General features: G+C 42.8%; 1 protein-coding gene across 3 annotated transcripts in view; it reads left to right on the forward strand.

Moving 5' to 3' along the window:
- The window catches only part of Kif3a (kinesin family member 3a), a 36,307-nt gene that overhangs the window by 7,216 nt on the left and 13,773 nt on the right, over positions 1-15,318 (forward strand). For 2 of the 3 annotated variants that reach the window (NM_053377.1, XM_087574679.1), the window contains exons 3-9: positions 5,145-5,289; positions 5,402-5,486; positions 6,212-6,317; positions 9,179-9,318; positions 9,643-9,840; positions 10,111-10,285; positions 12,266-12,364. In NM_053377.1, the coding sequence (NP_445829.1) occupies positions 5,145-5,289; positions 5,402-5,486; positions 6,212-6,317; positions 9,179-9,318; positions 9,643-9,840; positions 10,111-10,285; positions 12,266-12,364 (948 nt within the window). Of the gene's footprint in view, positions 1-5,144; positions 5,290-5,401; positions 5,487-6,211; positions 6,318-9,178; positions 9,319-9,642; positions 9,841-10,110; positions 10,286-12,265; positions 12,365-13,709; positions 13,782-15,318 lie in introns of all 3 variants that reach the window. The other variant, XM_087574678.1, reaches the window with a different exon arrangement.

Raw genomic sequence — 15,318 nt, forward strand, 5'->3', positions numbered from 1 at the left:
TTTTTTTTTTTTTTTTTTGTGATTTGCCAAAGTTTTATTTAAAATTTTTGTTTTCATGAGGGATATAAAACACAGTTTTCTGGAAATGTGTTTTTCTAGTTTCAGAATAATGCTAGTTTGTTTTCTTTTTTTCTCTTTTGATTTTTGAGACAGGGTTTCTCTGTCATTTCTCTTTTGCTCTTTCTCTGTTTTATTTTCTGTTTGTTTGTTTGTTTGTTTGTTTGTTTGTTTGTTTGTTTGTTTGAAACAAGGACTCCATTTTCTGGCTGTCCTGGAACTTGCTCTGTAGACCAGGCTGGCCTCAAACTCAACAGAGATGTACCTGCCTTGCTTCTGCATGCTGTAATTAAAGCAACAGTTGTCATTTTAATCAAGAAGTGTTTCTCGGGCTGGGGATTTAGCTCAGTGGTAGAGCGCTTACCTAGGAAGCGCAAGGCCCTGGGTTTGGTCCCCAGCTCCGAAAAAAAGAACCAAAAAAAAAAAAAAAAAAAAAAAGAAGTGTTTCTCTGTTCTCATGGCTCCAGCAACCTTTCTCATCCCTTCATGGTGATCTGAGTCTTTGTTTTTCTGGCTTGGTTGGCGAGAGATTGATACTTTGGGTATTTTTCACTTTTCCTTTGTTGTCTCATCTTTTCTGTCCTGTTTTTTTGTTCTGATTTTAGTTGCTTTGTTTTCTGACTTTAGATTTGCTCTTTCTCTGTTTTATTTTATGTTTGTTTATTTGAAACAGTGACTCTACGTAGTCCAGGCTGTCCTCCAACTTGCTATGCAGACCAGCCTAGCCTGGAAGTCAGAGATTCTTTTGCCTCCCAAGCGCTGGGATTAAAGACATGTGACACTGCTGTCTAGCCTCTGTTTTCTTTTCTTTTTTTTTTTTTTTTTTTTTTGTGGTTCTTTTTTTTTTTCCGGAGCTGGGGACCGAACCCAGGGCCTTGCGCTTCCTAGGTAAGCACTCTACCACTGAGCTAAATCCCCAGCCCCTAGCCTCTGTTTTCTTATGGTGGGAACTGAGGTCAGTGTTTGGAGACTTTTCATCCTTCTGATAGAGGAGTTTAGTGATGTACCCTGCCTCCCGCCTGCTCAGTGCTTCAGTGTTAATTAAAAGAATTGGACATGGGGGGGTTGGGGATTTAGCTCAGTGGTAGAGTGCTTGCCTAGGAAGCGCAGGGCCCTGGGTTCGGTCCCCAGCTCCGAAAAAAAGAACCAAAAAAAAAAAAAAAAAAAAGAATTGGACATACAGACCATGTTTTTACTTATACCCATTTCAGAGTGCTTTCTATTTCACTGTGTGTGCGTGTATGTGTGTGTCTGTGTGTCTGTGTGTGTGCATGTTTATGTATTTTTACCTTCATGTGTGTGCCAGTGTGCATGCATGTGTGTTATGCACGTGTGTTTGAAGGCCAGAGGTCAACTTTGAGTGCATTCTTCAGGAGGACCCCCTTGGTTTCTGATTGCTGGGCAGGCTAGTGAGCCTGGAACCCTCTGTCCACACCTGCCCAGCACTGGAATCCAAGCTCATACTACCACCTCTGGCTTTTCATGCTGTGTTTGAACTCTGGTCCTCGTGCCCGTGTGGTAAGCACTTTACCAGTTGAACCATCCTTGCCCTAGCCCCCAATTACTTCTTTGATACTCTGCCTATGTGTGCTGTTTAGTCGAGATGCTTTGGGGTTTTCCCAGAGGGTCTTCTTTAGATTCTTGCCTAATTTCATTTTAGCTATGGAACATACTTCATGTGATTGGAGTCTTGCAGGTTTATTGAGACCTGTCTTCTTTGGAATGTGATTTATCACTAAGTGCTCTGTGCATGTTTGAGAAGGCCGTGTGTTCTGTGTTGGGGCAGAGGTGCTAAGGTCCTCAGTCAGGGTTTGCTGGTGTGTGCAGCTCTTCTGTTCTGTCAACCATTGAGAAATCTGGGAGTATATTTTCTGAATTTGCCTTTTTAAAAAAACTTTTAAAAATTATTTTATGTATGTTTCAGACACACCAGAAGAGGGCATCAGATCCCATTACAGATGGTTGTGAGCCACCATGTGGTTGCTGGGATTGAACTCAGGACCTCTGGAAGAGCAGTCAGTGCTCACAACCAATGAGCAGAGCCCCTCCCCCCCCCCTTTTCTCTTTTAGACAGCATTTCACTATGCACCCCTGGCTGGCGTTGAACTCAGTGCTGGGGTTATTAAATATGTGGACTACCATGCTGGACTGCCCAATTTTTCCCCCTATATTTTGGGGAGCTGTGAGAAGGAGCATAAATGGTTAGGATTTTTTGCTATCTTGGTGACTTTTCTATTGTGCAGTTGTTCTTTCTGGTTTTAGAAATCTGCATATGAATAACGCAAGGATAATCTTTACACTTCACTCCCAACAACTCAGCTAGGTACTTGAAGGAGGATCCTCCACCAAAGTGCCATGCTTTCTCTGCGGCCCTCTCCCCCGGACACTACCTCCTTCAGACTCTAGTCTCATTTTGGGGTTCTCATAGGAAGCCAGTTATTCTCTACTTGTCTCCCTATCTTGTCCGGTGACTTGGATTTGTTCTTTGCCGAGCTCTGTGTTTGACCTTATGCAAGAAGCATTTGCCTGGCTGCTGTAGACAAGGAACCCGGGGTGAATGAGGCCCTAGCCTCAGTCCCAGGTGAGGCTGAAGGACCCGCAGAAGCCTCTCACTCATAAACCCTGGCTTTCAGCAGAAGGAAGTTTCCTCAGGGCATCACTAGAGCATGGAGACCTGGATTTGGGTTTTTGTTTGTTTTCCTCTCTGTATAGCCTTGGCTATCCTAGAACTCACTACATAGACCAGGCTGGGCTTGAAAAATCACAGAGATCCACCTGCCTCTGCCTCCTGTCTGCTAGTGCAGACAGGTGTATGCCACCACACCTGAATTAGATTGTTTTTTTAATTAATTGTTTTGAAAACTTTTTCTCTCATTTTTTCTACTTTCCATTCCAGCCAGGATGGCTAATATGTCCTTAATACTCCATCTTGGTTAGAATCAAGAGTGTTCCTGCTTTAATTTTTGAGGTAACAGAATTATGAATTTTTAAAAGTAAATACTGTGAAGGATGGTGTTTGACCATCAGGAGCTTGTACCTCTTTTCCATGGTCTCATGCTGACTGTGGAAACTGCTAACTGTAGAACAGTTTGGAAGAGGTGATTCTTAGGAACGATGTAACAGTCAGTTCATTCTCCAGTTCTGAATGTAATTTGATGTAATGTTTAGGATTCTCAAGGTAGTTGCTGATCTTTACCTGTTTTAAAATAGTGTTAGCTAGGTTCAGTGATGCCATGGCTATACTAGCCAGCTACTTGGAATGCCGAGGTAGGAGGGCCACCTAAGTCAGGAGTTCAAGATTGGCCTGTGAACATAGCAAGACCATACGTCAAGAAATAATGATAGAGTGTATTTTTAGAGCAGTTTTGGGTTCCCAGCAAAATCAACAGCAAAGAATAGGCAGCTCTGATGGAACCCAGTGTTGGGTGTGCAGAGCCTCCTCAGTGCGCTGTCCCCATCAGAGCCAGATGCATGGAAGTGGCCATATCCTCATCTCCCATGCAGGTTCACTCCGCAGTGTCCTGGCCAACTACCCCAGCTCTCTAGCTCACTGTGTCTCCACAGCATCCTGGCACTCGGAGCCACAGTGATCTGCAGGCTGCAGCTCTGAAGGACAGTCACTCTGGCTTCTCTGTGAGCTGGCGTGATCAGGGTCCTGTGAGTCTCTCTGCTCGCTGTGGGTCTGTCCTCCGCTTCCATCTCTTTCTCCCATCCTGGAGGCTCCCTTCATTCTCCTCACCACCTCTGGTTCTTGCACTAACTGAAACTTAGTGTCACCTCACTGCCTGTGGAAAGACTTTCCTGACCTCTCGTCTTCCTTCCCAGCCACCCCCTGTCTGGTTTATGTCCATACTTCTGTCTAGATTTGTTTCTCCACCGTAAGACCAGAGTTTGTATTGGCCCTGTTTGTCACTTTGTCCTTGGGGCCCAGCTCCCAGGTCATGCTTAGGTATGTGTGGGGAATACTTGTTAAATGGGTAGGTACATTTAAGACGTGACTCATCGCCTGTTGCCTAAAATAATTATCACTTTCCTAGTTAGTAGTATTTCAGAACTGTTTCTTAGACAGTTTCTTTTAAAATAGTGAATTATTTTAGGATTAAAAAGAAGAAAATACCATTTTACCAATATTCTCAACCAGGTATGTGTTGAGAACACTTGATATCAATATCTTCGTTTGATTCTTACTGTCAATGTACAGAGCAAGTCCTCTCACTCTCTTTTTTTTAAAATTTTATTATTTTATTTATATAAGTACACTGTAGGTATCTTCAGAATTCATCAGATCCCACCCATTATAGATGGTTGTGAACCACCATGTGGTTGCTGGGAATTGAACCCAGGACCTCTAGAAGAGCAGTCAGTGCTCTTAACCACTAAGCCATCTCTCCAGCCCAAGTCCTCTCACTCTTGTTTTGGCCCTGAGGACTTCTCTGGAAAGTTAATCTGAGGTCAGATGGCTAAAGAGTTCCAGGTATGATGGACTCAGACAGGTGTTCCTGTTCTTACGTCTGCCCTGCCCCCTCCAATTTAATTTCTTAGAATTAACTACAATGTGAATTTTTTTTTTTTGAAACAGGATTTCACTGTGTAGCCCTGGCCAGCCTGGAACTCACGTAGACCAGTCTGGCCTCAGAATCCCAGAGACCTATTTGCCTCTCCCTCCTGAGTGTTAGGATTAAAGGCATACACCACTGCGCCCAGCCAGTGTAAGAGTTTTGTATTTAAGCTTTAGGATACTTTTTATAGATATTGGAGTGTTTTGTTGATCACGATGCTTTAACAATACTTGCTATTTGGTATAACACCTAGTATACATGTCGATACTAAAAGTCGAACATATGCTAGAATATGTTTTTGTTTCATTTTTTTAAGACAGAGTCTTACTATGTAGCCCAGGCTGCCCTCAAACTTGCAGTGACCTCCTACCTCTTCCTTTGTACTGCAGGGATTATAGATGTGTGCCACTGTGCCCAGGTGGAGAATGAAGTTTTAGTTCAGGGAATATGTTACATAGCAGCATCAAAAGGCTTAATTTTAAGATTCATCAGACCCTGGAAGTAACAGACTGCTTACACCATTCTCAGGGACCATTTTTGCATATGGACAGACTGGGACAGGCAAGACTTTCACCATGGAAGGTGTTCGAGCAGTGCCGGGGCTCAGAGGGGTCATCCCCAACTCATTTGCTCACATATTTGGTCATATCGCAAAAGCAGAGGGCGACACAAGGTAAGATCACTTCAGTTTCCTAATACTGAGAGGTTCCAAGCGGGAAAGACCTAGAGTCATGGAAATTATAACCATCTTTCCGACCCTGAGTGTTCCACCATTGTCCTTATAGGTTTCTGGTTCGAGTGTCATACTTAGAGATATATAATGAAGAAGTCCGAGACCTTCTGGGTAAAGATCAGACACAGAGGTTGGAGGTATGGATGTAATTAGAGTTAAAATAAAAGTAGAAATAGAATGTTTGTCAAATTAAGGTTCTTTTTCTATAAAAGGTTAAAACACCACCTTCAGATGCCACAACTTCCAAGTGCACACCGTTTGAGCCTAAGTCACTGAAGCACAGCCGCAGAGTCAGACGGGAACATTGATAGATGTCACTGTCTTAAAAATAGTTTAAGATACAAAACAAACAGGAAAAGATTAGCTTTCCATTGTTAGAATTAGATTTTTTTTTTATTTTTGCAAGTGCCCAGTTTGTTTTTTTCCATTTGAAGATCCTTGCCAGTATCCCCTGCCTCAAACCAGTCTGCCTTCGGCTTTTGAAAGTGTAGGTTACCACTCGCAGACGCTTGACCTGTCCCTCTTGCTAGCTTGTCCCCAAGTACATTCCCAAGCGCTCAGCCGGGAAAGGGCTTGCCACTGAGCCTGAGCACTGAGTTTGATCCCTGAGACCACACGGTGGAAGGAGAGAACCACGAACTATTCTTTTAGACTGACCATATTTTCTTCATGGCCCCATCACAAGTAATTTTGTGTGCAGGATTCCCTTGTCTGTTCTTATGCCTTATCTCCCCCATGAGTGCAGACGTGGCTCATAACTGTACCCTACCTAACACCTTCCCATGTGTAACAGTGGATACTCTGAGTAAGTGGACACTTACCGTTATAGACTGAAGTCTTAGGCTTGGCTTTTGTTTTTTAGGTTAAAGAAAGGCCTGACGTGGGAGTATATATCAAAGATTTATCAGCATATGTAGTCAACAATGCTGACGACATGGATAGAATCATGACTCTGGGCCACAAAAACCGTAAGTGTGCCATGCTACTGTCTGGGTGCCATGCTACTGTCTGGGTGCCATGCTACTGTCTGGGTGCCATGCTACCGTCTGGGTGCTTGTTTGAGTGCTGGTCCAGAAGCAGGTAAGATGGCTTTCCCCATAGAGGCTGGAGTTTTCTTCTTTTATTGTATTATTATTAGTTGTTGGTTTTATTTTGTTGTTTTGTTTTTTGAGGCAGGGTTTCTCTGTGTAGCCTTGCCTATCTTGGAAATTGCTCTGTAGATCAGTCTGGTCTTGAACTCACCTAGACCCACCTGCTACTGCTTCCTGAATGCTGGGATTAAAGGCATAGGCCACCACTGCCTGGCAAATTTTTTTGTTTTAAGTCCACTCATTTTATTTACTATCTAGGGAATATATCTGAACAGTAGCACAGATTTTTTTCATACTAAAGTTTCTTTTCATTACTACCAATCTTTAAAATTTTTTTATTTAATCTTATGAGTGTTTTGACTGCATGTATGTAAGTGCATCACATGTACGCAGTGCCACAAAGGTCAGAAGAGGGCATCAGATCTCCTGGAATTGGAGTTACCATTGTGATCAGTCATGTGGGTGCTGAGAACCAAACCCAAGTCCTCTGGAAGAACGATCAACACTTTGTAACTTCAGAGTCATCTCTCCAGCCTCTTTGTTTGTTTGGGTTTCGTTTGTTTGGGTTTTGTTTTTTTTTTTTTTTTTTTTTTTTTTTTGGTTCTTTTTTTCGGAGCTGGGGACCGAACCCAGGGCCTTGCGCTTCCTAGGTAAGCGCTCTACCACTGAGCTAAATCCCCAGCCCCTGTTTGGGTTTTGTTGTTTGTTTGTTTGTTTTTTCTTGAGACAGGCTTTGTCTAAATATCTTGGGCTGTTTGGTTGGCCTCGAACTCACAGAGGTCCTCCTGCCTTTACCTCCTTCGTGCTGGTATTAAACATATGCACCACCAAGACCAGTTGCCAGTCTTTGAAGTAGTTTTGCTAGTTAAATTTTTTTTTTAATTTTGTTTTTTCAAGACAGGTATCTCAATTTCTAGAATATCATTTAAATAAAGATTCTATTGGCTTTATAAAAGGGAAAACAAAACAAAAAAAAGACAGGTATCTCTGTATATAGCTCTAGCTGTCCTGGATCTCACTGTGTAGACCAGGCTGGCCTTGAACTCGGAGATCTGCCTACCTTTGTCTCTGAGTGCTAGGATTAAAGGCATACACCACCATAATCACCACCAGGCAAGTTGAAGTTTTGGTTAACATTTTGATCAAACACTTAGTGAGTGAGAGGTGCTCCTGCTGTGTGCTTTATTGGAATGATTGCCTAGTCTTCACTGCAGTCCATGGGGACTTGGGAGAGTGAGACATAGTTTAGACATGAATAGGTAATAGAATTGCCAAGTGGTGATTGAACCTAGGCTTTTAGTCTGAATTAGCCAGAATCTATACTGCCTTACTTCTGTTGAAAAGAAAAGCAAGGGGTTGGGGATTTAGCTCAGTGGTAGAGCGCTTACCTAGGAAGCGCAAGGCCCTGGGTTCGGTCCCCAGCTCCGAAAAAAAGAACCAAAAAAAAAAAAAAGAAAAGAAAAGTAAAATTAAATAACATTTTCACTTTCTAGTAATTGTTTTAGATTTTTCTTCCAGAGAAGAAATGTTTTACCAGGTATGATGGTTTATACCTTTAATCCAAGTGTTAAGGAGGCAGAGGCAGAGGCAGGTGGACCTCTGAGGTTGAAGCCAGTCTTGTCTACATAGGAGTTTTGGGCCAGACAGAACTGCTTTGCTCAGACTGGCCTCAAACTTGTAATCCTCCTGCCTCAGCATTCTATAAACTAGAATTACACAAATGACCCTCCACACTGTTTTAGCATGTGTTAAATGTTTAGTTTTGGTTTTAGACGCAGTCTCGCATGTAGACCTAGCTGGCCTGCAACTTGATATGTAGATGAAGCAGCTTCTCAGAGGTGCGCCTGCTTCTGTCTGCTGAGCGCTGGGATTCAAGGGTGCGCCATTGTGCCCAGCTCTTGGTGTCGTGAAAAGTCCCCATGGTGTTGGCATCTTTGGATATTATGGGATGTAGATCCACCTCATGTTTTCAGTGACTGCTTAGTACCTTAGCTCTCCTGTAGTAAATTGGCAGCCTTGTGCCGGGTCTGTGGTACTCACCGTTTCAGACAGTGTTGCGCTGATTCTCCCTGCAGTACCCAATGCGTTGCCAGTCACTCCAGTTCGGAGTCCCAAACATAATCCTTTAGAGAGCGTTGAGTCAGCAGCAGGCTCTTTTTTTCTTTTCAGTTATTTAATGTGTGTTTCTTTTTGTGGTGTAATCTCTTCTTTTTTCCAAGAGAGAAGGTCTTGCTGTGCTGCCAAGGCTGGCCTGGGTCGCCTGAGTTGACATGCCCTCCTGCCTTGGCCTCCTAAGGAGACACTACCATGTCCATCTTCATAGATAGTTGTATCTTTAGGTAGTAGCGTTCGGAGTGAAATACAGAGTTTTGTGCTGTGATTCTGTTACAGTGTTGAGTACATTACAGATTCTTTGGTTGTAGTGTGAATTATAAAAGAAGTATACAATGGCCAAACAACCTGTAGTTAATAGTTAGGCATAGTCACTGGCTTTGACTGTGGTGAAAGCAAGCATTTTAAATGTCCTGGGTATTTAATGAGTAATGTTACTCTCTGAGCTGAGGATAGCTCAATTGGTACAAAGCTTACTTAGCACATATATAGCATGATAGTAGTCCAGAGGTAGAGATAGGAGCCCAGACTTTAAGGATAGCCTTGGCTATAGGACACCCTGTCTGAACAAAGTAAACATAAAGGCATTGTGTAAAATCGTTAAGCGTTTCTTTTCTTTGTTAAAGGTTCCGTTGGTGCGACCAATATGAACGAGCACAGTTCCCGATCGCACGCCATCTTCACAATTACAATCGAGTGCAGCGAGAAAGGCGTGGATGGAAACATGCACGTCAGGATGGGGAAGCTCCACCTTGTGGATCTTGCTGTAAGTCACCCGATGCTACTTAAGTTCTTCTCTGAAGTCCATTTGTCTGTTAATAAAAATCAAACTCAAAGGTATGGTTTACACATCATTTTAAATCGCTTATTATTATGGGATATCTGAAAGTGGATATAGTATCAGTATGCCACCCAGCATCAACATCTGTGAGCTCCTGGCCAGCCTTCTTTGTCTATTCTCAACTCACTTCTGAAGTGAATTTCAAATGAATTTCATATGCGATATTTTAAATTACTTTTAAGAAAAGACTAGAAAAAGCACATTCTTGATTTTTAAAAATTAGTTCAATTTTTGTCTGTTTATTGCTAGGGGTCAGAAAGACAAGCAAAAACTGGAGCCACAGGGCAGCGCCTCAAAGAAGCTACCAAAATCAACCTTTCATTGTCTACCTTGGGCAATGTCATTTCTGCCTTGGTGGATGGAAAAAGCACTCATGTGCCGTATCGGAACTCTAAACTGACACGTCTCCTGCAGGATTCCTTAGGAGGGAACTCAAAAACCATGATGGTAAGACTAGTCACGGCAGCTAGTTCATATAAGGCAGAGTTAAGATTCTAATTAATGCCCATAATTGACGTGAGTAGCACTTTACACATCAGTCCCTTTTCTTTGTGTAATGCACTATATAATTGCCCGTGGTTGTATCATTTCCACACCTATATGATTGATACCAAATCAAGATCGGCCAAAGAAGGCCAAATCGCATATGTGCTTCGGGTATGTTTTGGTAACGGTGATGTTCGAAGTGTAGAATGATTTACATTTCTAATTCAACAGTGTGCAAATATTGGGCCAGCAGATTATAATTATGATGAAACCATCAGTACCTTGCGGTATGCCAACCGCGCCAAGAACATTAAAAACAAAGCTAGAATTAACGAAGACCCAAAGGACGCTCTGCTTCGCCAGTTTCAGAAAGAAATAGAAGAGCTGAAGAAAAAGCTTGAGGAAGGTAACTTCTCACAAAGATTACTGTCAGCTGAGGCATGCTGGGGCTCACAGCATTTGCTTCCTGTCAGGCAACAGCCTCTAACATTGATACACACATTGATTTAAAGTGTGTGTGTGTCTCTGTGTTGGACATGTGTGAGTGCAGGCCCCCATGGGCCACAGTGCACTTGGGTCAGAGAACATCTGTGGGAGCCCGTTCCCTTCTTGCACTCTAATTCTAGGACTCTAATTCATGTCAGGCTCGCATGGCAAATATTCTACCTGCTAAGCCATTTGTTGGTATTGATATTGAAAGTAATATTTCTGAGGAATATGTGTCTGCTAAGAAAATACTTTCTAGGATAAAGTCCCATTTGGTGGTGGTGAGGAGCTTCCTGGTTGGTTCCACTGCGTCCACCAGAGCTCTGATTGGTATTAGCCGCAAGTGAAGGGTCTGTGGACCAAGCCTTTGGAGTCTCTGGGAAAAACTCAGAGGTGCCAACCTGCCACTCATGTATCTGGGGAAAAGCCAGATTCTGAGAAAAGCAGGAGAGAGCTGCCTCACAGATAATGAAGTCGCCATCTGTGAATGGTCACTAGGTGGCGTTTATAGCCAGTTTGTTTCTGAGATCATTCACTCCCCAGTTAGTGCTGAGCACATGGCTTTATTTTGCTGATTCATTTATTTTTCACATCTTTGTAGATAAAATATACATCGTAGAAGTTGACATTTGACTGTGCTAGGCACCGCACATAAGGAAAAACCTGTGCATTATCTGTGCTTCTGGGTTTGGCTTTTCCACAGTGTAAGGGCTTCAGGGCCCTTTGTGCTGTGCCTTGTTCGGATTTCTTTCTATCCTAGATTACTAGGATCCCACCCTGCTTGCACACTGTTTCGAGTGTCTGTTCCTCTGTTCGGGGTGCGAGTTGCTGTACCTCTTGGTTCGTGTGAATGGTGTGACTGTGCACATTGGCTCACACATGTTCAAGTCCTTGTGCAGATGGTGCCAGGCAGGCATGTACCAGAGGCAGGCGTGGTGTCAGGCATACGTTTGGAACAGGTTTCACTTTATTGTATCCTTCTGACCCTGTGCTCTTGTTTTTATGATCTAGTTAATAGAATGATCATAAACAGTAAAATGTAGGCAAAAGCATGAAATGAATAATTTATAAACCTATTTTAAAGTTATTTGAAGCTTGTGGAAGTTGATGTAGTATGGAGAGTTTCCATCTGCCCATGTGTGACAGCATTCACACTAGGATCTTGTTACTGAGCCCAGAAAATGCTGATTCAGAACTACTCGCCACCCTGCAGACTACCCAGACTGGCTTCCCTTTTCCTGAGACCCTGTGTGAAAGGACAGTTTGCTGACTGTTCACTTGATCTTTCTGATACAGAGTCTCACTGAGAGGCACAGGTAGCCTCAAACCCTGGCTCAATTTCTTACAGCTTCCAAAGACTTGTGACTCTTTAAAAACATAAATGTCAGGGTTAGAGAAATGATCCTTGTGTGTGTTTACAGCTGTCCTCACAGTGGATCAGATTTTAACTTCTCTTTTAGAACTGTAAAAATGAAATTCCTAGCTAGACATGAAGGTGCCCAGCACTCAGGAGACAGATGCAGGCAGAGTGCTGAGTCCCAGGCCAGCCAGTTACAGAGTGAGATCCTGTCTTAATTTTGTTTCTAAACTAAAATAAAACTTCTGTGTAAATAGTGTGTGTGGTTGCATGTGATCTGTGCACATGCATAGGCTTAGAGGCAAGGTGTTCCTCTTGGCGGAACCAGGGGAAGGCAGGATCTCTCACTGGGCTGGAATCCACCAAGTCGGTGAGTTTGTCAGCAAACTCCAGGAATCTTGCAGTCTCCATCGGCCCTTCACTATCTCTAAGTTTAAATATCAGGCACACTATCCATGAACATTTAAATGGATTTTTCAGTTTCTAAATAGCCAATAATGACTTGGTAACAGACTAAAAGTCATTGTTAAATTTCTGTCCAAGGGGAAGAAGTGTCAGGCTCTGACATCAGTGGGTCAGAGGAGGATGACAACGAGGAGGGTGAACTTGGAGAAGATGGAGAAAAAAGGAAAAAGAGAAGGGGTAAGTTCTGCTCATGTTCTAACCAGTTGGAACTGGCTAGAGCTGCTCCCTGATGATGCAATGCCTACTTTTTATTTGCTATTAATTAAGGTAGTGGTTCCAGCAGGGAGTGCATGCTACATGTGGTTAACTTTGTAAACTTTCTTGTTTCTCTTGCTGACCTAGGCTCTATATCAGCTCTTGGAAAATTCTAAGTTGTAAAACTCTGTGGTGTAGACACAGCATCCTGCAGTTTACATCTTTGTTAGTTACCTACCTGCTTTTGAGATTAGGACAGTATAGGATTTCTTTTCAAGCGATGTTGTTTTTAGAAACCATGTGCCAGTGCTACATTTGAATGAGGATTACAGTGTTTCATTGAATTCCTTTCTATGTGAACTGTGTGCATTCACACCCTTTAAACCTGGGTTTTGGAGCCTGCAGACATATAGACATATATGCAGGCATGTAGAAAAGAATGTCCCTGCCTCATTGCAAACCCAGAGCTCTCCTCAGCTACTGCACATTGTTGAAAACAGACCCCTCACTGCTTAACGGGGAACCCAAATCAAAACCAAAGATTCTGTACGACCAAACACAGGAAAAGCACCGTTGTAGGGCAGAAGTTGGCAGAGTACAGTGTGCTGGCCAGATCCAGCCAGAACCTGCCTTTGTGAATAAAGAGTTTGAAAGCAGCCATGCTCGCTTGTTTCCGCAAGGTCTCTGGCCCTTCACAGCAAAGACGTGGCCTGGCTTTCATAGCTGGTTTGTTTTCTGGCCTGAGAGCAGATGGTAGACTTTCTAAAAGTAAATTTTACATAGAAAAAAGTGCCACTCTTTAATATGTTAAGATATTTTAGAGTAACCTGTACTGAGAAGCTAACCTTTTCCAGTGAGCCTTGTCAGTTATACTCCCAAACTTTAAACATAAGTAAGTAAAGTCTGATAGCCTGATGTCTTGAGGGAAGCTGGGGAATTGGAGAAGTGCTGTCTGTGATGAAGGACAGCCTATTTTTATAATGCGAACTGTGTGACTTTACATTTTAAAGCTGTTTCTTTTTCTTAGCAGTTTAAGTAGACTTGCCTGTCACCGAGTGACATTTTTGTCATTTCAACCCTCTGAATAATTGTACTTTAGATAAATAGTGGGGTTTGCCACTGCCGCAGATCTTAAAAGAAATGCATGGCTTTGTGACAAGAGTTCAGTGGCGGGACTACCTAGTTTCAAGCTGGAGGGAGTCGCACTTGAATGTGAAGCTTTAGTGTCCTCTAAGTCCCTCCTGTGGAACTCAGGTTTTCTCTGTGTACTTGCTCACATCTTGTTCCCTCTCTCTGGTTGTCGTGGGCTCGTTTCTTTGTCTTCCAGGCAGTAGCAGCAGCAGTAGCTCAGACTCCACATGTTCTGTCATAGAGAAGCCCCTGGATGAGTTCTTGCCTCGTGAGTGGCGGCCCTCACCTTCTCTAACAGAGCTCTGGCTTCTCCATCACTCATGGGCTTCATTTGGGAGATGCTGCCCCACTCCCTGTCATGACTGGTCCATGTTGGGCTCCCAGTAGAACAAGCATGTGATCCCCACCCTGCCATGGCTTCAGTTAACTGAAACATAGGCCGAGCCTATGTTTGAGACAGTGAAAGAGAGAATCATGCTTTTGCCGCTGAGATAATGTGAAGAGAGCTAGTAAGCTGTGAGAGGGCCATTCTCAGGGTTCTTTTCTATGCCTCATTATACACCTTAAACTCTGGTCAGTGTAAGAGACATGATCAGCAAATCTTGAATCTCTACAAGTACAAATAATGTTTGTTGGTGCAGCAGCACCCATTGTAACAAGCCGTATGAGCACCAAGTAAAGAGATGTGCGAGGCCTGCGGCGATAAAGACCATGGGAGCAGTGTTTCATCCCAGCTGGGTGCTCCCCTGCTACGTTACCAGGTCAATTTTTAAGATTCTCTGTGAGATGGGATTAGGAAACTCAGTCACACAGAGTTCATAAACTCTGTCTAGACTTACTTCTGGCTTAGTTTTTTTTTTGTAAACCATTAAGTTGAAAAGCATTATTTAATCTTGTCTATTTCTACTTTCAGAAGAAAATGGAAGTGACGCTTGCTTCCCCCAGCTCTCAGCTTGCTGTCTCTTAAAGCATTATCTGTATCCTTACCTTCTCCAGACTAATGACAGAGACCATTGCTTTTAGCTTTACCAGGGACTATGTCAAGAATCTCAAGACACTGTCTGTGACACTGTTGAAGCACGATACCAGAGCAGCTGACCTCACCGGATAATTTACAAAATACACGGCGTTGTTCAGACATCACATAGAAGCACAGTTTTATTATAAACTGTGAGATGGGAGAAAATATCTGAGCAGGAAGCACTGTTCTTTACTTTTCTGTTCTAAAACTCACCATTCTTAGAGAGTAGTTATATGAAAGTAGGTTGTGAAATGAGTCGCACCTTATTCAATTCAAGACCTGTTTTTTCCAATTCAAGAAGCTTTAATTGCTGTCTGCATCCTTAACATTTACCTTTCGTTGTTGTAACATGGATATGTTGGGCAGTGGAGAGATGATTGGCCAGCATGTGGTTGCTGTGTGTAACTTGTGTGTATGTCCCCTCCCATTAAAACATACAAATGGCCTTTTAATGTCCCTTGCTTGAATCATCAGCTGCCATTCACTTCTCTAGTCATTATTTAATTACCCAGGACAGTCTACCTTAGGTGAATGTCAGTTTGCTACTATACAGGTGCACTTCATTTTACATAATTAGAGCCGGTTACAAATCAAGTTGGAAAATAAAATATTAGGAACTTACTGCTTTTAAAATTCATTAACCCTTTTGTTAGTCATGTGATCAGTATAAACTACTGTAAACTAGTTTTGTTGCTTCATGCCTACCTGGTAGATTTTCTTTAAATGGGGAACACCTGTTATGAGTTTTTATAGTGAAAAAACATTGAATTGGGAAATTTTGGTA

This window comes from Rattus norvegicus, chromosome 10 (genome assembly GCF_021556685.1).
Source record: "Rattus norvegicus strain SHRSP/BbbUtx chromosome 10, alternate assembly SHRSP_T2T, whole genome shotgun sequence".
NCBI classification, from domain to species: Eukaryota; Metazoa; Chordata; class Mammalia; order Rodentia; family Muridae; genus Rattus; species Rattus norvegicus.